At 34.8% G+C, this 21,439-nt stretch overlaps 1 protein-coding gene across 1 annotated transcript in view; it reads right to left on the bottom strand.

Annotated features, from left to right (window-relative positions):
• The window catches only part of SPAG17 (sperm associated antigen 17), a 249,501-nt gene that overhangs the window by 23,593 nt on the left and 204,469 nt on the right, over positions 1-21,439 (bottom strand). Inside the window, 9 exon segments of the mRNA XM_051992887.1 lie at positions 1,185-1,316; positions 2,239-2,341; positions 3,757-3,856; positions 6,562-6,609; positions 7,392-7,467; positions 9,400-9,445; positions 11,579-11,692; positions 15,814-15,996; positions 19,556-19,683. Coding sequence (XP_051848847.1) covers positions 1,185-1,316; positions 2,239-2,341; positions 3,757-3,856; positions 6,562-6,609; positions 7,392-7,467; positions 9,400-9,445; positions 11,579-11,692; positions 15,814-15,996; positions 19,556-19,683 — 930 coding nt within the window.

Here is a 21,439-nt window from a genome sequence, read left to right as displayed (position 1 = left end):
TATCTGTTTTTGACACTGATGTCTTCTGAGTTTGTGTCTTGATCTTCTCTATATTCAGATTCCCCCCCCCCCACCCCTGCTTATTTTACCAGCCTACTTCTTGACTTTTAACTTTATGGTAAAGAAGGACTCTGCTCCCAGGAAGGAGGGAGGGACTATCCTAAGTTTCAGATACCTTGTACTGCTGTTTTTAGATCTATTCTGGTTATTTACCCAAGAAAGGCCCTTGCTCTTAGATCTATCCTGGTTATTTAGCCAAGAAAGGCCCTTGCTCCTCTGGAATCATAAACAGGAGAGACTCTTGGGCCTGGAGCTCAGATCAGGTTTCCTTTCCTTCTGTAGTTATAAGAACTTTTAAGGAGTCATAAGCTCCTTTCTGCTTTGGAACTGAGACCAGGGTCCCTACTGTCTTGTGAGCAACCGCAAGCATTCTTCTCTACCATGGAATTGTGACAAGGTGGTCTGCTTTTTTGTAATCATTTCTCTACACCTTAGAACTGTGATCAGGACCCCTGCTCCCTTGCTGTCCCAGACACTAGTGTTTCTCTCTACTCTGAAATTGTGACCCAGAACTGTGTATGGGCAATGCAACAAATTTCTGCATCTAGTGAAAAAAGAGGGTCTTCTTTGAATTCTTTTTGATCTGATCCCCCTGATATCCGTGAGCAGAAAGCTCCCCAAAACTGCTATTGTTGCTGCTATAATCACATCCAAGTGACTCACTTTTGGTGCTGCCATTGCATGTGTCCCAAATCTCAGCCACTACTTGGTATCACCCCTTTGTTGCATGTTGATATTTTGTTGGCTATCATATTCCAGAATTCTATTTGAGGCATTATTTAAAAGTTGTTTTGAGGGGCACGTTGGGAAAGTTCACTGAATTCTTGTCTTTACTCTTGGATTCACCTACACTATCTCTTAAATTAGTCCTCAATAAAAATCAAACCAGTAAAGCAGTAATTCTATATTGTCTAAAAGTGGATATGATTAAAGCCCTCTCCTTTACTTTTGCTCATTTTAGAAATAGCCAAAAACCCAAATAATCTCTGATTTATCTGCTCACCCTAGACAGAAAACTGAGACACTCCCATATTCATAGATGTTTGTGGAAGCTCCTATAATCTTATAAAAGGTAGTAACTTTAAGCTTGAGAAACAAGAAATTGAAACAAATTGTTATCTTACCTATGTCAGATTTTATAAAGTAATCACTGGGGAACATACTCATGGAATCCTTGGTTTCCAGTGAACTCTCTGATACTAAAAGACTGAGCAATTCAGAAGAATCTTGGATTGGTTCTTTAGATGATTGTTGCTCTAGGGGAAAAAAAAAGGATTATTAAAAATGACTCTTGTATTTATAGAACATTAAACAGATTAAAAACTATAGCTAATAATGATTTGTCAATTTGTAATATAACAGGTTTAGCAAATTTCCAAAGACACATAGTTAAATATTTGTCCACAGGAAAGATTGGGTCTAGACTACATTATTAAAAAGAAATTTTTTCTTTAGATTTCCCCTTTTTCCAAATATTTTCCTTTCTCTCCTCCAGTAGTTGCCTGACTCTCAGCTGTGCTTTCCTCACTCTCTTAGGATCCCAATTCTCTTATTTTTCCTCTGTCATTCTGTTTTCTGAAATCTAATCTCAGAAAAAGATTTTAAATTTATTCACCCTAATGTGTAAACAACTGAGGAGGCTTAATGTGCTATTTATTTTAGGAGTATTTGCATTTTTACAAGAGAAAAAATCATCATCCAAAAAGATTAATTGGAAGTAGTGACTTTTGGGTGTTAGTGTTAAGAAAGGTGTTTTGGAGAACATAATTAATAGGTTTTCCTGTAGCCTCTAAATCATATCAATTGTCTAACTATTCAGTTTATCTATATTATTGCTAGAGCTATCATTTATACAGTACTTTATAAGCTTTACAAAACGCTCTATAAATATCTCATTTGATCCTTATAGTAACCCTAGAAAGTAGGTGCTATTATTATCCCCATTTTACAAATGAAGAAATTAAGGCAAATAAATATTAAATGACAGCCAGCTAGTTAATGGGCTGAAGTTGGACTTAAATTCAGTTCTTAATTCCAAGTTCCACTCTCTCTTTCTCTATTGTAGTGCCTATGTGCTTTTTATGGAGCTGGTTCTTCTGCTTACACAGAATGACACATGTTCTGTATGGGGGCAGGATATTATTTGGATTAAATAATAGAAAAAGAACAAATATTCACCTGGATCAGCATCAGATGTGCTTTGAGAAGAGTTTCCATTTGCATCTTTTGTTTTCTTTGGAAATGGTGGAAGTTTTTTAGAAATAGCTTCCAGGTTGTGATACTTAAAAGAAAAACCAAAAGATGGAAATTTAACTGAAATGAACAGAGTCAGGAGGACAATTTCTGTAATACCAACAATGCTGTTCAACTCTGATCAGTGCAACAACCAGTCATGATTCCAGAGAAATGAAACACACTACCCACCTTCTGATCGGGAGGCAATGGACTCAAGATGCCTAATAGATATGGTCAATTTGGGAATTTGGATTGCTTTACCAATCCATATTTGCCTCTGGGATCTAATTTTTCTTTTTCTTTTCTTTTTCAATAGGGGAAGGGAGAGAAAAATAAATGCTTATTATTTGAATAAAATAAAGTAAAACAAAAATTACATTAAAAATAGATGTGGCTTAGATTGATACACAAAGTCACTAAGAAGGAAGGTAGAAAGAAACATATGAAGCTAAATAATTGATGAAAATTACTTAGGGCACTTTTCATTCTGTATTCAAGAAATCCCAAACTTTTCAAAGAGATGCTTGTGATAGAGTATTCCAAAAATGGATGATTACCACTCTCATTTATGCTAACTACACATAATAGTAACAAAATGGTGCTTCTTTTTCGATTTTTAACTGCTGCTGGTGGGTGGATAGATTATTTATAGCTCTCATGGAAGGGTTGGACCTAGAAGTGGAAATATCCTTTGGATGGGATCTGTTTACATGGACATTAAAGATCTCAAAATATCATAGCTGTGAGAAAGTGGATCTAACTGAAGTGGCTCTCGGAGATTTTGTTCTGCTTCATTTTATAGATAAAGAACCCAAAGCCCAGAGAGATATTCACTTAACCCAAATCATCACAGAAAGTTGGTGGGAGAATGAGTACTAAGACTAGGTTTTTTCCATTTTCTAGTATAGTAGTGTCTCCACTATGCCTTGTTATGGGAAAATTTGCTAGAGGAGTTACAAAGGGAATGGTTGAAAAGGTGATTGGGGCAGGGGCAAGATGGAGAGGAATATATAGAAGTATAGGATATTTTAGCAATAGACTTTCACATAAAGATTTGGGGAATAAAGCATGGACAAAACAATGGGACAAATACTGGATTTTTTTAAATGTGTTCCATTGAGGACTCTTACTATTACTTAATGTGTTCCATTGGTAAGTCATTTACTGTCTCCAGGTCATTGTCGTCATCTGTAAAATGCTGGAATTGGATTATATGGCCTTTATGCTCCTTTCCAGCTCTAAATCAATGATTATATATCATTTGTATCACTTATAAATCAAAAATTTCTTGTCCTCCATTGGTTTGTTAGAATCCAGAAAGAAGACTGATTTTGAGGACTATGACTGATTGGGAAGACCAGAACAGACACTACTTTAGTCAATATGAACATTACTTATCACATTTGTACAACAACTAATCTAGAAACTCTTAAACCATTGTATTAAATTGAAATAAATTACCTGGGTCATAAATATCTTGCCAAACTCAGACTGGAAATATGGTGGTATTGTATGCTCCCTCATCCCTAACAAACAAGTTTTGGCCTCTTCAATGTCCTGCCTGGTAAAAAAAAAAAAAAAAAGAAGAAGAAGAAGAAGAAGGCGGCAAAGAGGAGAAAATGATCTTATCATATCCACCCATTCCCCATTCTTGTCCCAGAAAAGATATAAAATTATTGAAAGTATAAATGACAAAGAGTAAGAAACTAATGTACATATGAATTGAATTGGTCTTTTGTGTATGTATGGTTGACGAAGCCTGCTCCAGACATGTTTAAGATCACTAATTTCCCTTTTCAGAAAGAGACTCCTATATAGATGCAAAATAACTTAGATTTATGTAATCAGTCAGCTAGTTTATTAAGTACTTTGTACATGCTAGGAGTGAGCAGGTATCAAGTGCCTATTACATACCAGAGTGTGTGTCAATCATTATAATACCTTAGGGGAAAAAATTCAACTGGGATATATATGTGCCTTAAGTAACTGTTAAATGTAGAATACTGTGTTATAGTTTGTGGAAGCTATAAAGATCAAATATGGCATAGTCTCTTTCTTCTTGGAGTTTACAGCCCAGTTGGAAAATATGACATATGTATATGTGATTACAAGTGATTTAGATCATGTTATATGTAATGTCTATGAAAGATACATATATATATATGTATACACACATACACATATATGTGTGTGTAATACAAAAAGATGCATGATTAATATATTTGAAATATTGCCCAAGGACTTGGTCAGATTCAGGTTGGAGAAGAATCTTTGCTGACTAGGAATATCTAGAAAAGTTTAGGGAGAAGACAATATTTGAGTGGACTTTAAAAGATCGTGAAGATTTTAATGAGTTAAGATAGTAGGCTGGCCTAGGGGAGTTGGTTGATCATATCAAAGGCATTCAGGAAAACAAAATAGCACCAACACAGGCAAGGAAGAACCAGACATAATCTAGTTTGCCTGGAGCCCTGAGCAGAAGGAGAAAACCAATATGCAGTAAGGCTAGAAAAGTTGGATGGATGGTATCAGATTGTGTGTGAAAGGCTCAGTAGAACAAAATTTTTATGATAGACAAGAGTGAACCAGAAAGGACTGTAAGCAAGAAAATGTACATAAACAAGATTTTTGACCTGGCAGAGTCACAAAGGATAGATTGGTAGGAATAGAGTGAGTAATGGAAGGAAGAGGAAGTAAAAGGTTGCTTCTTGTGGATTATGGACTTTTAAAACAAGGAAAGTGGGAATAAGGAGAAGGGATGTATTTCAAGGAAATGACAAAAAAGAAATGGCAGGATTTGATAGCTATTTAGATGTAAACAGAGGAGTTAGAATGAGGGAAGAGTTTTAAGACAACAGCAAGATTTCAGATAGAACAGAGAGTGAATGATGCTACAACAAGGCATTCAGAAGGGGGAATCCATTCAAATATTTGTAAATAATAATCGAATTAAATTGGACTCCACAAAATCCTATCCTGAAACCTCACTGAGGTATGAAAATGACCTTGAGTTCTTAGGAAGCTAAGCTAGTAGAGCATAATTTTTTACCAATTTTCATTACACTTATTGTCTATTGACTATTAAAAACTCTTTTGATTCAATAGAACAAAATGACACTTTAAAAAGCTCTTTCAACAATGTATCCTGTACACACATTAGAGCTATTCCTTGAAAGATGTAACAACATAAACAGTCTTGTTCTCTGATTTTACATTAGCTGATGTCTAATGTGTGAAACAGTGTTGTATATTTGACAAAGGTGTTGGTCACCATTATTGAGGTGATGCAATAAAGATAGTTTAACTTGACAATAGATTTCTTATCAATAGGGATGTCCATGATTGTGGATAAACCTGTCTTGGAGATCGGTGACAAGTATCTGAGAAAATCAGCAAATGAGTGAATGAATGAAAAAAAACTGATATTTCACTATGGGAGGAGAGAACAAGATTATTAATAAAGGCACCTATCTTAAGTTGCTTTGCCTTATGAGAACCAATTGGTCCTTGTTTTAATGGAGTAAGAATCCCAAGTGTTTTTCAGGCTCACAGCTAGGAATTTTTGATATTGGGACTTTAAAAACAGATATGGAGTACCAAGTGTCATTAACCAACTGAAGAGTCAATCAGTTTTAGCAGGTCTTAACTGGGTTAATGCTTTGAGCATGACATTCGTGCAAAACTTTCAGATGATCAGCCCACATTTACTATGCACTCATTGCTATCCAGGGTCTCGTGAGAGATATATAGTTTCTGTTATTAAGAAGCTTTCAATATAGTTTCAAAATTACTTTTGTGTTTTTTGGGAAGAAGGGAAGACAAAACTAATATTTGTATTGATGAAAATAGGTACTGGAGTATTGATATAAATCCTGAGCTGAATTAGATTTTATTTAAACTTCAGATTGCCTAGTACCTTGAATAGCAGCCTGGAAAAAATTAAGTGCTTAATAAATGTTTTCTGGGTTGTTAATTATTAAATAATCAAATGACCTAGCCAGGCAATAACTAAGGATATAGGAATGATGGGAAAAGTTGGATGACTGTTCCCTTTTCCAGCCTAATTTCTTGTTGCTCCTAATTCAGTAACTTAAAACTAGGCAATATAATCGGAATGCAATCCAATGCCATTCTGGAAAAAGGAAACTGGAAATTCATGATAAGCATTTGGAATATTGCAATCTTAGATAGCCCCAAGTCTCAAGGAGAGGCAGTTTTATAAAGATGCTAGGCAGGCTGGGAAATTTTTACATGTTTAAAGCATACCTGTTCTGTTCCAGTTTTTCTTTCCAACGTTCTGAGGGTTTAGGATGGCTACATGAAGGGGAAGAAAGAAGTGAAGAAAATGGGGTCAAAGCAGTGACATCATTTTTACAAAGCTATCTAAAGCTTACAGGAGGAAACTAGTTATCATTTCATGAGATGTTAATCAAATAATGAAGCCTGAACTTTGCATACTGTGATTTACATACTGAGAACTTGGAACTTGTAGCAGGTAATCTTGAGCTATAAAACTAATCTTGTTCTCTATTTTTAATTAAAAAAATTAAATTTTTATAATTGAGAAATGGCAAATTATTATAAACATGCTACTAATTATTATAGCTGACATTGATATAGCATATTAAAATTGGCAAAGCATTTTAGAAGTATCAGTTCATTTAAGGTTGTTAACAGTAACCCTGTGATGTGAATACAAGATATTATTATTATTATTATTATTATTATTATTATCATCATTATTATTATTATTTTGGTTGTTGAGGCAATTGGGATTAAGTGATTTGCCCAAGGTCACATAGCCAGAAAGTGTTAAGTGTCTGAGGCCAAATTTGAACTTCGGTCCTCCTGATTTCAGGGATGGTTCTCTTTCTACTCTACCCCTAATACAAAATGTCATTAATAGCTAATTAATAGTTGAATCAACTGAGGCTCAAAGCTATTAAGTGATTTGCCCATATCATTCAATGGCTGTCAGAGATCAGATTAGCATTTAGGTCTTTTTGACTGCAAGATAGCATTCTACCCACAATACCAATCCTCAGAGATTTGACTTATATCTCAGGACAATAAAAGTATGTTCTTGATTATTTTACCTCCACTTATCCCAGTTTATTTTGGTTGTTATTTCTGGACTCGCCAATGCTCGCTTGTATAATTCTGCCAGGTGTACTGCAACATTAAGGAAAGGGAGTTAAATTTTCACTTTCTCTTAGTATAGAACAACATTCACATGAACTTATTCCCTGAAGTTTCCTTTACCTAAATCCTATGATTGAAAAGGACAAGTGTTTAGTCCAATTATCAGGAGTTTGAAAATCTAGTTAATAATAGGAAATATCACAGAATTTTCTTTTAAAAACAACATCTGATAGTGAAAAAGACCCCAATAGTAAGACACTTCATTCAAATGTTTATACAATAACAATGTTTAGCTGGAAGAGTATCTCATTTAATCCAACTCTTTTTATACAGAAAGAAATAAAGAGGCCCAGAGAAATTATATGATTAGAAAATGTTGTTAGGAAATATCAGATTGAATCCAGGTCCTCTTAGTCCAGACCTAGTGCCTTTTCTATTGTGCTAAATTGCTTCTTATTCAGGAAAGTGTTGTTCTTGGTATTAGGCTTGCCAATAATAAATCTGTACTCTGGTTTTCCATTGAAGTTTCCCTGAGAGCCATAATTAGTGGTAGGAGACAGAAGGGCCACAAAGGATCTTTGAGTCTATTTATCCTGGCATGCAGTTGGATACAGCCTATTCTCAGACCATTTCTGATGAAATGTCTTGATTGCTCTCCTGGAGATGAGCTTTTCTTGATCTTTCTCTTCCTTCTTATTCATACCCCATAGTCAGGAACATGCAGCCATAGCCTAGAGAGTTAAGGGTGGGGTTTTTAAGAATACGGCCAGGAAATACTAATAATCCAAGACTGTTTCAAAAGTCTCATGATGGAAAATAGTATCCACATCCAGAGAAAGAACTGATGGAGTCTGAAGAATATTACTTTCATTTTATCTTTTTTTTGTATTTTTTCCTTTTCGTTCATTTCTTTTTTCACAACATGGCTAATTTGGAAACATGTTTTACAAAATTGCACATATATAATCTATTTAAAAATTCTTGCTGTCTTAGGAAGAAGGAAGGTGAGATAAAAAGTTAAAAATTGAATTTACATGTGACTGGAAAAAATAAAATACTATTAAGAAAAAAAAATGTGGTCAGGGAAATCAAAAATATCTTCTTATTCTTTCCTCATATGAGATTCACTTTCTTATTTCTAAGACATAACAGCATTTCATTTCTATCTGTGGCTCCCATGGTCAATTGGACCAACTAAAGATGATGTTTAAGTTTTTATATTTGAACTTTGGTTTGTCACACATTTACTACTCTACTGCATATTCCTACTTGTGCAGTGTGTTTTAAAAATGTAATTTAGGACATCTAGATGGCACCATAGTGCACCTATAGCATTAGGCCTGGAGTCTTCCTGACTCCTGACTACCTGTGTAACGCTAGACAAGTCACTTAACTAGACAAGTTTTCTCAGCTGTTAAATGAGCTGGGTAAAGAAATGGCAAACCATCCAATCTTTTTGCAAATACCGAATGGGATCACAAAGAGTTGGACACCACAAAAATGACAGAACAACAACAATAAGGTGAAGGACTCTTCATTTCTCCTTATTAAGTTTGATCTTTTCAAGGCCTATCAGTTTATCACAGCATGAGTAAATGTACCATTGCAATGGATAAATATAAGAAGGAAAAAGATTAACAAGAAATGCCTGTCCTCAGGATAGTGTTCTTGACATTTTATCTGAAATAAATTGAGAACAAAAATAAGAGATATTACAAAGGTATTATATTATATATATAAAGTGAATGAGAGATATTGGCAAAAATAATTAGCAGAATTTGGTGACTTATTAGTTGTGGGGCCGAGGAAAAGTTCTTCATTAGGAAGAAACATTTAAAAAATAAAATTCCAAATATATTTAGAGCAGGGATTTTATTATACATAGAATTCCCCAGTATTATTTTTCAGTGTAGTGTCCCCTATGTGGTCAAACTCTAAGTTTAAACAAAATATGACACTTACCATCAGTAAAATGATCTTCTTTGCTTTTTTCTATTTTGGGAAACGACTGCAATGAGGATAAAAACATTTCAGTACATGATTATTTTTAAACCAAAATCCAATCCAAATATTACTTTTTTAGGAAAATAAGCAATTTATTACATCAAAATTGATCGAACAAGTGATTATTCAGACATTGCCTGAATATATCTAATGCATAGAACTTATCTAGCTACACTATACATCCTTGCACAGTTCTAATGATTAGGAAATGTTTCCTTTACATCAAGCTATATAATCAGTGTCTTTATGGCTACTACACCTTGCTCCTCATTCTATGCTCCATGGCTAAGAAAACAAATGCCTCTTCCAAATGATAGCAGCAGGGCAGTTAGATAGTGCAGTGGATAGAGAAACAGCCCTGGAGTTAAAAGACTCATTTTCCTGTGTTCAAATTCAGCCTCAAACACTGACTAGTTATGTGACTCTGGTAAATCACTTAATCCACTCGCTTCTATTTCCTCATCTGTTAAATAATCTGAAGAAGGAAATGACAAAGCTCTCCAGTATCTTTCCCAAGAAAGGCCCAATGGGGTCACAAAACAACCACTACCACAAGATAACTCCAACCCTGTTCTGTATTTGAAAGTAGCTATCATAACTCCCATCCCTCTAAATCTTTTCTCCTCTAGACTAAACATATATATTTCTTTCAACTTATCTTCATATAGGTCTTAAAAAAAAGTCATCCTGCTGGTTGTCCTGTACTGCATCTTGTGATCCTCAGAACTAACCATGGATCTCAAGTTATAATATGACCAAGGCAGAGACCAGTGTGATGATCTCCTTTGTTCTGGACACTAACCAAAAACTAAATTAGCTTTCTTGGCAGCTATGTGACACTGTTGACTGAACTAGTATCTCCTGAACTGTTTGTCATTAGTTTTCCATACTATAAATGGCTTTCTTAACTGTCCCTCAAGCTCAACATTCTATCTTCTAGTGCCTTTTTATTGGATGTTCTCCCAGATCAGGAACTGGGAGTGTTGGCAAATTCAAATGAGATAAAGGAAGTAAATCACTTTGCAAATCTGCTACATAAATTTCAGTTATTAAATATTATTATTGTTATTATTACTATTTTATTAGCTTTAAGGCACAAGGCTTCCAAACTGTTGATGACTTTATTCCTTGTCTTCTATTATATTCTTGCTGAGCTCAAGCAGTGTTTTGAGAACCCGTACAGGGGTGGGTTTAATATTGGGGTTTTCTAGGGGGGAAAAGTATACACTAGTCTTTTACATTTAATGGAAATTTTCTTAAGTCTAAACAATCAAATAAATCAAAGCTCTGATTGTAGTAATTGTCTATTTCTAAGATATTTGAGTTTCTGCTCAAATTGAAAATGTAATCATCTTTTCTTCCTTTAGAGCTGACTCCAGCTCACTCTAACTTAGAATGCTCTTCCTCCTCACATTGCATCTATTACCTTACCTGACTTCCTTTCAGATTCAGCTCAAATCTCTCCTTTTTTAGGATATTTTTGAAGTCCTCCTTATAGCTAATATCCCCCCTTTGAGATTGCCTCCCATCTATTCTGTACAGATTATGGGTATATGTGTGAGTGAGTGTGTGTGTGTGTGTGTGTGTGTGTGTGTAATTGGTTGCTATTACCTCCCCCATTAGATTGGGACTTAGAGAAACCATGATTCTGGCATTTATTTGCATATCTAAATGCTTCTCATAGGACTTGATATATTTAAAATATATAATAAATGCTTACTGACTAGTTAATTTTAAAACATATTTGGTCCATTGTTTTATCCCGTGAATATGCAACTTGTTAGCTTCTCATTTGAATATTTGTTAAAACTTACTATCTGAACTTTCTTTCAAGCTGTTTATAAAAATATTGGGAATAGGGGTCTTTTTCCTTATGGTTTCCCTAAATATCTGTTCTAAAGAAAGTGAAAAGTATCAAATTCAAAGACTCCCCAACATATTTACAACTGAAGAGGAGGTCCTAAAGAAAGCCAGGAAATTCCAATGACATGTTTGCAGATATTTGCAGAAGTGAGAGACTTTAAGGAGAGGGAAGAGAATATGTTTAGAATGGCATCAACATTACCAAGGAGGCTTTCCTTTGGCACATAGGGCATCAAACAATGACTCTATTTAAAAAGAACTAATTTCTACTCACCATTACTAGTTTGAGCAGGTCTGCAGCATTGCCTCTTTCTTCTTCTGTTCGCGAGTCCTTAACGGTCATTTCCTGTAATTCATCCTCTTTCTTTAGGATATGGTTTATGTAATCCTAGATCAAGAGAGACAATGAAATCCAAGAAGATGTTAATGCTTTTTTTCAGTAATTAAAAAAAGTAGACTCAGGGACCTATATTTGGAGCTTTTAGGCATGATAGAAATTCTTAGCCTGATAATCCTTTGGGGAGAGATTCTGCTGGGGGTAGGAATCTTGTGAATTTGGATGGGAAAAATACATATATCTTCATTTTTTCCTAATAGAACATTTTCTCCAACAGAAGTTTAATATTTCTTTTAATTATTTAAAACTTTATTCTCGGAAGAAATACACAGATTATACCAGATTGCCAAAGGGATTCATGAAACAAAAAGACAAAGGACTTCTGGATTATAGTTTTCTTTCTCACCTTTAGTAGTCAATTTTACAGGAAAGAATATATCATTTATGCTATTTGTACTATGTATACATACCTATTTATGTATATTATATACATATATTCATCTATTTCTTCTATCAATCAGTGTGTATATATACATATATATATATATGTATCTATTGATCTATCAAATTATTTGATCAATCTTGTATGTAAATACTTGTTTTTTCCTTCCTTTCAACAAGATCTGGGGTGGGTGAGGTGACCATGAAAGGCCTTGAGATAATGTCATAAATAGATTGGGATATATAGAGGCCAGACTAGCTATTTTCAAATATGGGAGCCTTTCAATTTGGAAAAAAGGATTATATTGGTGGTGTTGTTGCTCAATCATTTCAGTCATATCTAACTCCTTATGATGTCATTTGTGGTTTTCTTGGCAGAGATACTGATCCTGGAGAGGTTTCATTTTACAGACGAGGAAACTGAGGCAAACAATGTTAAGTGACTTGACAACTACTAAGTGTATGAAGCCAAATTTGAATTCATGAAGATGAGTCTTCCTGATTTCAGACTTGGTACTGTGTATACTTTGGTGCCACCTAATTGCTCTATAATGGTTCTTTTGGCCCCAAAAGGCAGACTTAAATTTTAGAGGCAATTTTTGAATTAACATAAGGAAAAAAACAATCATTTAAAACCAAACTAACTGAAAACTTAGAGCCATATCAAAAAGGATTGGTATATAGAGTAGGGTAGAATAGAAGGAAATTTTTCATTGATAATAAGCCACAATAGACATATATGAATGGACACAATCATCCAGGTGGATGGCAAAAGAAAACTTAATTGGGAAGAAAACTATTCTAATAAAGACTAGCTGGCAGCTAGGAGGATCAGACTGTGTCCTTTCCCTTTCTTCTTGGATGAAGAAGAGGAGCATCAGTTTCAATTACCAACATCTTGTAGCAGCAATCCAACAGAATTCTGGAAGATGTAGGATGGAGAATCAGAAATCTAGAAGTAAGATACATATGCTTGATTGGCTGACCAAGATGGAAGGACTGCTTTTAAGAGAGTTGGAACTCAAATTGTATTCACTGAATTTTTTAAAAGGTGAAAGAAGCAATAAAGGACACTGCTACATAGATTAAGTTGTAATGAATAAGGCTGCTAGTGTCTAAACCTTGGAAGGAAGTGATCATGCCATCTTCAACTTTGTAATAGATGTTAAAAGGAAATCTGGGTGTAGATAACTTCAATATTAAAAAAAAATTCAAAAAGTTCAGTTAAATGATAAATAGGATCCTGTGACTAAGGATTGTACAGGGGAAATCTGAGAGAGAAATGGGAAGCTCTCAAAAAGAAAATTCTAAAGACAGAAATACACATTATTCTACTGAGAAAGAAGAGAGAGAACTGTTTAAAGTGACCCAGATGGCTACCCAAAGAATTTATCAGACAACTTTAACTTTTAAAAAGAATACATATTGAAGATGAAAGGAAGGAAAAGTTAAAAAAGAGTGAGTAGTTAAAAAAAAAAACATCAGAAGCATTGAGACGAAGGATGAGGTAGGTGACGGATGGAAGGGGCTTCAAAAAGGTTTAAAATAAGATGAGAGATTCTAAGGATAATAAAAAACAATGAAAGAAGGGATAGAAACATGCCAGATAAATGAGATGAGATAAATCACATCTCTATGATCTCAACTTCTGTTTTATCTTTCAAGGAAATTATTTTTCAGAAAGGGAAGGATAGAACAAAAGTGGTACGTTAGGAGTTGAAATTTAAATCAGGATAAATGAGGAGGAGGTTAGAATGGATCATTTAATCACACAAACAAGGACATAAGTCAGTCAAAAAGATTTCTGTTGATAATAAAGCGCATATTCATACATGAAAAAAAAGCAAGAGGAATAGCCTATTTTTTCTTTGTTTTTGAGACTGGTTATCTCTATCTCACTCAGGCTAGAAGTACAGCATTCAATCAACCTTCTAGTCTCCTTCTAAGCAGTAGTAGAAATTTGACCTGCTTCATTTTCCTGACCTGGGCCAGTTCATCCCTCCTTAAACAATCTGGGATACCTCTTTACAAATCGCTGACCATACCAACACATAACTTAGTGTAGATACCCAATTGGCTTAATCCAATGTGGCTCCAGAGATTCTTTATGTGAAAGTGAAAGTGAAAGAAAGAAAGAAACGAAGGAAGAAGAAAAAGAGAGAAAGAAAAAAAGAAAAAGAAAGAAAGAACAAAAGAAAGGAAGAACAAAAAAAGAAAGAAAGATTCTCAACCTCTACTTCCCCGGTAGCAAAGATGATAAACTTACACCATGACTCCGGATATAGCTTCCCAACTGGTGTCCCTTTTCCAGTGTTTTCCTTTCTTATTTTGTTCATTCAAGATGAAACTGCCAAAATGATATTCCTGAAGTATAGTTCTGAGTAGGTCACTCCTTTGCTCAAGAAGCTATACAATCCCCTTACTGACTCTAGCTTAAAAATTAAACTTCTCTATTTGATTCTAGCCACTCATAAATATCTACCTTTCTGGGTTTCTTTCTTATTATTCCATAGCACACATTCTACATTCCAACCACATTGTTCTACTTCTTATTCCATAACAACAGTCCATCTCCTTCCTAGGCTCCCTTGTCTCCCATATCTAGAATACCCTCCCTCTTAACTTTTACCTCTTAAGAGTCCCTTGTTTCCTTCATGATTCATTTGGGGTCACCTCCTACATGAAACCTTTCCTGGGATTATTAATTGACTGTAACTTTGAAAAATTGATGGAAAATAGGGGAAGTATCACAGGAAAAATAATGGAAAATAGGGAAAGTATCATAGAGGTAAATGTTACCTTGCTTTTAAAAAAATAAATAAAAAGAAAGAAAAGGAAGAAGGTGTAATTTTCGCTGGTGAGCTTGTTTTAAAAGCATGGCAAAATTCTAGGACATATTAAAGCTATTGTATTTGAACACTTAAAAAGAAAGCAGTAAATAGGACAAAAGTGAGAAATACTCGGAGTTGGAAGAAATGTGAGAAGATAAACATACTTATACACCATTGGTAAATCTGCAAGTTGTTCCAACCATTCTGGAAAATAATTTGGAATTATGTGAGAAAAGTTGCTAATCTGTTCATATTTTTTGACCCAGAGATCCTGTTATTGGAAACATACCTCAAAGAGATCAACAACATAAATGTTTTAGATATTGTTATTGAGTTGTTTCAATTATGTCCAACTTTTCATGACCTCATTTGGGGTTTTCTTGGCAAGAATACTGGAGTGCTTGCCATTTACTTCTCTAGCACATTTTACATATAATAAAATGAAACAATTAAGTGACTTGCCTATAAATATCTGAGGCCATATTTTAACTCATGAAGATGAGTCTTTCTGACTCTAGGCTTGGCACACTTTCAACTGTACCACCTAACTGTCCCATTCTATATATTCCAGAATATGTTCATAGCAACACATTAGCAAAAAATTGGAAATAAAATAGGGAACAACTGAACAAATTATGCTTATATCAATATAACAGAGTATTAGTTTATTGTAAAAATGATAAATATAAGGAGTCCAGAAGAAAAAAAAAGGCAAGATATAAAATAAGACAGGGTGAAGCAAGTAGAATTAGGACAACAATATACACAATGACTATAAACACTGTAAATGAAAAGAATATAGACTCATGAAACTGAGCTCTGATAATGCCCAATTATAACCCTGGAAAGGGAAAAGCATCTCCTCTTTTTGGAAAATGATAACCTCATAATTCCAATTACCTTAAGGGAAAACTGCAGCTTTAGTTTCAGCTCATTCTTAATGACCTCATGCTGAATGAATTGTCGGACCTGGAGTACTTTGGGGCACTTTCGTATAGGAGCAGGTAGGTAAGCCAAGTGCACAGACCCTATGGATAGCCCCTTCCAAATGTGAGTTCCAAATGGAGGACCTGGAGTTTTCTTCTGTAAAAATGAAACCAACACAATGATAAAATAGTTTCTCATATAGAATATTTTTATAATTAAAAAGTATTTTTTGATCCCTGGTTAGTCCAGCATCTTCCCCAATACATTTTCTTTGTTTTTGAGACTGGATTTACATTTCTCATTTCAGCTGTAAGTGGGCCCATCCTAAAATCAGCAGCTACTAACCTGTTACTACCAGGTTTGTGCCTCCTTAATGGAATCTCCTGGAGCCACCCCTCTCTCTCCTAGGGACTTGCCACACTGGTACAGTGATTATAGCCATAGGCCATCCTGACTGACTTCCCTGATATGACTTCACTAAGACTTTTAAAAAATTAGTTTGACTGTATAAATATGTATACATATATTGTATTTAACATATACTTTAACATATTTAACATGTATTAGGCTACTTGACAGGGGATGGGGTGGGGGAAAGGAGAGGAAAAGTTGGAACAGAAGATTTAAAAGGGTCAGTATTGAAAAATTACCCATGCATGTGTTTTGTAAATAAAAAAGTATAATATAAAAATTAATACAAAAATTTTAGTTTGAAATCCAGAGTCTTGAGGAATGGCAAAACCAGTTGAATGTAGGTGACTTCTAGTCAATGCTATACCATGGAGAAGAGATCCTTATCCAGTATTCATCTAGGCTAAAGAATTTCCCATTCCTTTCAAAATGAGTAGATTTGGGAGCATTTTAGCACAGTTCCTGGCATATAGTAGGTATTTAATAAATGTTAGTTGAATTTATTGTATTGGCAGCTCTGAGACATACATAGATTTATGCTATACATAGTTTATCTGCTCCTGCATCAATCTTGCTTTATAGATTTCTTAAGAAGCTGTGTAAGACTTGGAACTATTCTGGGCACCCCTAGAACTGTTCTTGGGTTTTAAATAGGTTCCCAAAGTGTATGCTAATTCCTAAGCCAGCTCTGAGATGTACAGTCTTTTAATATCATTTAGCATACAAAAGGGTCACTTTAAAAAGCTGACCTACATTCGTGGGATAGACTTCTAACTAAGTTTATTTATGGTAGGCATCTTAACTCTTTATTTTAAAGTTGCTGAAGAGACTCCATGACATGTTTCATAGCCCTGAGAAGACCCAACATTGTCATTTGGACATGTTCTTGATTTGAATCATTCCAATACTTCTTTGCTTTAGGAGTGTTAGTGTGTACTGGACAGAGTCCTAGACTTGAAGCTAGGAGATGAGCATTCATTCTGGTCCTAAGTCTGCCATTACTAACTAGCTGGGTGACTCCATTTGGTCAAAAATAATATAAATTAAGAGATACCAGCAAGTCCCCAAAATTTCTTCCAGCTCTAAATTTCTTTGAGCTTACAAAATATTATTCTCAAAAATTTTTCAGAGGGAGAGAATTCATTTCCCCTTGTTTTCAAATATAGTTTATACGAAGAGCCCATTTTAGATTTGTTGTCATACATTGTAAACATCGTATGCTGATAGGTGAAAGATTGAATAGAGGCTTCTCGGCAATATCATAACTAAATAGGACATTGTATCTGGAGGTCACTCTTATTTTTAGTAGCTATTCTACCTACTATATGTCTCTTCTTTTCTTCCCCAACAAGGCTGGGGATCCATATTCTCAGCCCTAGTCCAAGTAGGGGACAATTGTAGATTTACATCTGGAGGAACCTAAAAGTCCAAACCCTCCCCAACTGCCATGTTTTTTTTTTTTTTCCCTTTGCTCTTTCAGATAAGGAAATGGAGGTATACAGAGGTTAAGTGACTGTTTAAGATTAGGTTTCTATGTTAAAATTTGAAAGTAATTCTTTCTAACTCCAGTCCGCTATCCACTCGCCAGAATAAAGGGCTTCCTTTTTTTTTGATATTGCCAATTTCCTAGCCTCATTTCATTGAGCTGGTAGACTATTAATGGAGAGTCCTACCACTTAAAAGAAATAGAGGCACTCTTTGAAAAGATCATTTTGAAAGCATTCAGAATGGTATCAGAGGAGGTATCTTCTATGACTTAGATCAGTTTTCTCATAGACATGACAAGCATGTTTAGTTTAAATTTTCTTCTAATAAATCATGGAAATGTTCTGCTGTGATTAGTGCCAGGGATTAAGCAGTAAACTCATCTTTGCTACAAGTTTATTGCTTCTCTTGATCTTTGCTGGTTATAATGCAAGTACTAAAGGGTTTTTTAAAACAAAATGCTAAATAAACTGGAAGAGGCTTTAAAGATCATATGGTACAACTTTCCATACAGATTAAGAAACTAAAAGCTGCTAAAGAAGAAGTGGTTTACCTGAGGTCACCCAGAAAACTTTGGGACATAGCAAAAATGGGAACCCAAAAGTGCTAGGTCTCAGTTCAGGGTCCTTTCTATTCTGCTAATTATATCCCCCTCTCTTGATCAAACATATTCCTTCATTACGGATAATCTCATTAAAACAAAACTTGGACTATATTAGCCACTGCAGGGTGGCTCTTTAAATATGGAAATATTATTAGCTGCAGGACTCAGACCTATGTTTTTCCCCCAGGGTAATAGTTTCTCACTCAAACCACTGTATCTTTGGGAAAACTTTATAAGGGAACTTTGATTATTTTAAAATAAATGAAAGTCTGTTTTCTTCCACTATATTCCAAGACTCAATAGGACATCTCCATATAATTCTAATGTAATTGCAAAGCTATTTATCACAAGACTGCATTTTTCTAAAATATTAAGTGAAAAAAATGGTAGGCATGAAATGATTAAAATTATATGCCAAAATGAAAAGCTAAAGAACTCCTGAAGAGAGGTAGTTAAATGGAGCAGTGGATAGAGCACTAGCCTGAAGTTAGGGGGATCTGGGTTCAAATGTGACCTCAGATATTTGAAACTTACTAGTGTGTGATCCTAGGCAAGTCACTCAACTCCAATTGCCTCACAAAAAAAGAAAAGAATTCTTGAAGAAGGAACTAAATATTATTTTTAAAACGGTCATTTAAAAAGGGGGGAGGGCAGCAGATAAAGCTCTGATTTTTGAATGAGGAGAGCCTGAGTTCAAATCTAGCTTTAGGTACTTATAAGCTATGTGAGCTTGGGCAAATCATTTTGCTCTTGATTGCATCTATCAAAAAAAAAAAAAGGTGGTGATTCCATGATAGGAAATATTATTACCATATAGGATAGGGTAGTCTTTATAATGTAAGTTTATTCCAACTGGAGGTAGGGCTACTCAGTATGGATGTACTTACAATATCTCACAATAGTAAAAACAATAGTAAAAAAATAAAAATAGTAAAAAAATCTTTTAATAGTAAAAACCTTGGGCAAAGGAGATAAAGGTGATTTTAGTTGGTCAGGGCAAATTCTTTTTTATTTCCTCATTTTAATGGGAGTTTGAGAAGCAGAGTGGTGTGATACAGAATCGGTGGGGAAGCCTGAGTTCAGATTTTTGCCACATTAGCTACACAGGATTAAAGCTTGAGGGGAACTGAGTTGCTACTTCACCAGGAGTGAAGAAAAGAGGCAGAAGTCCTCCAATGCTTCACCCATCTGCTTTTAAGTAAAACAACTTTGTACCTCAGCTGGGGGGAAAGTATTCCAGGGTCTTGATTGAAGATTAGTGGGCACAATAGTTTCTAATTCTTTCTTCATAATCCATGGAGATACTTCATAGAAAGGGCGAAGAACAGTAATACTCAGAGCACCTAGATCAAAGATAAGGTTTAAAAGCATCATTTCTGAGTCAAAATTCCTCTGCAGAATTCGGGGGGGGGGGCATTCTGAGAGTTTCCCCATTTCTTTCTCTAGAACTGTCAACTGTCAACATTTGCCAAAACAAAGGAATTCTGTGTTAAGTCAGAGTCCATGTAAGCCTTTAAAAGACAGAGATAATTATTAAAAGACAAACAGAAAACTAGCTAATTTAATTAGTAGCCAGAGTGAAATCTTTTCTACAGTTGCTAATTTATTTTTCTCAGTGAGGGATAGAGTGTGAGCTAAGCAGCTGTTTAGGAACACTTCAGTTCTGCCATTAATTGATTACATGACTTTAGAGGAATTGTGTGTCATAGGTTTTTTTAAATGTATTTTTAAAATATTATTTTCATTTCCAAGTAATAATAGCCAGCATTTTTATAGTGTTGCTGATCAGTTGTTTCCAGCATGATCAACTTTACATGACTCAATTTTGGGTTTTCTTGGCAAATATATTGGAGATGAAATCTTCCGTGGCTCATTTTACAGAAGGGGAAACTAGGCAAACAGGATTAAATGACTTGTCTAAGGTCACACAGCTAGTAAGTATCTGAGGCTGAATTTGAACTCAGGAAGAAAAATCTTTCTGACTCCAAACGTGGTGATCTATTCACTGAGTCACCTTAAAATTTTCATAGCATCTCATCATTTATGTTTCACATCAACCTTGTGAGGCATATGCCATTAGTATCCGCATTTTATAGATGAGGAAATGGAGACTGAGAGAATTTAAGTGTCTTTCTCAGCATCACATGATTTTAAGGTGAAATTTGACCCTTATTGATTCCAAGTTCAGTATTCTGGTCACTATACTACCTCGCCACCCATAAATACATTCCTCTTCCCTTTTCTGTGCAGAGAAAAATCCCTAAATTGCAAATTCTTGAAGTCTCAGTTTATTGAGATTTTATTCATCCCACCTCCTGAAATGATACAAAAACCTTGTGCTTCCAAATGAAGCCCAATGAACAAAATTATAGGTTAGGGCTTTGCAAAATAATTCTTAAAAAATCGTTGCTATTCATTCACTAGGTATTTATTGAGACTTTATTTATTGACTTATCACTATTGTGTTTGGGATTGTTCTGGTTATTATGGGAAGAGTTATAATCTTAGATCATAAACTTAAGACCTGAAAGGAACTTAGAAACCCCTAGTCCAGCCCCCTCATTTTAAAGTTGGGGAAATTGAGGTCTACATATAAATAGCCTGCCTTTGACTCTTCAGTTAATAAACAATGGAGTCACGAATAAGACTTTTCCTATTCCCCAGGTTGTTGGTGCTCTTTTATTTCCAAATAACCTTATATTTACTTACTTTAGCATTTACAATTTTAACTTCTTTTAAGGTTCTTTTAAAGTCATCTACAATGACAAGTCTTTCCTAATCCTACCAGTCCACTTCCTTTTCTCAAATTGTCTTGTATTTATCTGTTGTGATAACCATTATTTCTTCCTAATAGAATGTAATCTTGTAGTCAGGAACCACTTCATTTTTGTCTCTAAATTTCTATTTCCAGTTACCATACTTTGTACTTAATAGGTATGAATTCATGAATGTTGCTCTTTGATCATCATTGATTAAGATGATGATAGAGCACTGGAGCTGGATCAGGAAGATTCATCTTCATGAGTTCAAATCTGACCTCAGACATTTGCGTTGGAGACAATGAGTTGGAGAAGGAAATGGCAAAACCACTCTAGTATC

The sequence above is a fragment of the Antechinus flavipes genome, chromosome 4 (assembly GCF_016432865.1).
Source record: "Antechinus flavipes isolate AdamAnt ecotype Samford, QLD, Australia chromosome 4, AdamAnt_v2, whole genome shotgun sequence".
NCBI classification, from domain to species: Eukaryota; Metazoa; Chordata; class Mammalia; order Dasyuromorphia; family Dasyuridae; genus Antechinus; species Antechinus flavipes.
Note: the sequence above shows the minus strand (reverse complement) of the source record. Positions and strands in the feature narration are given on the sequence as shown.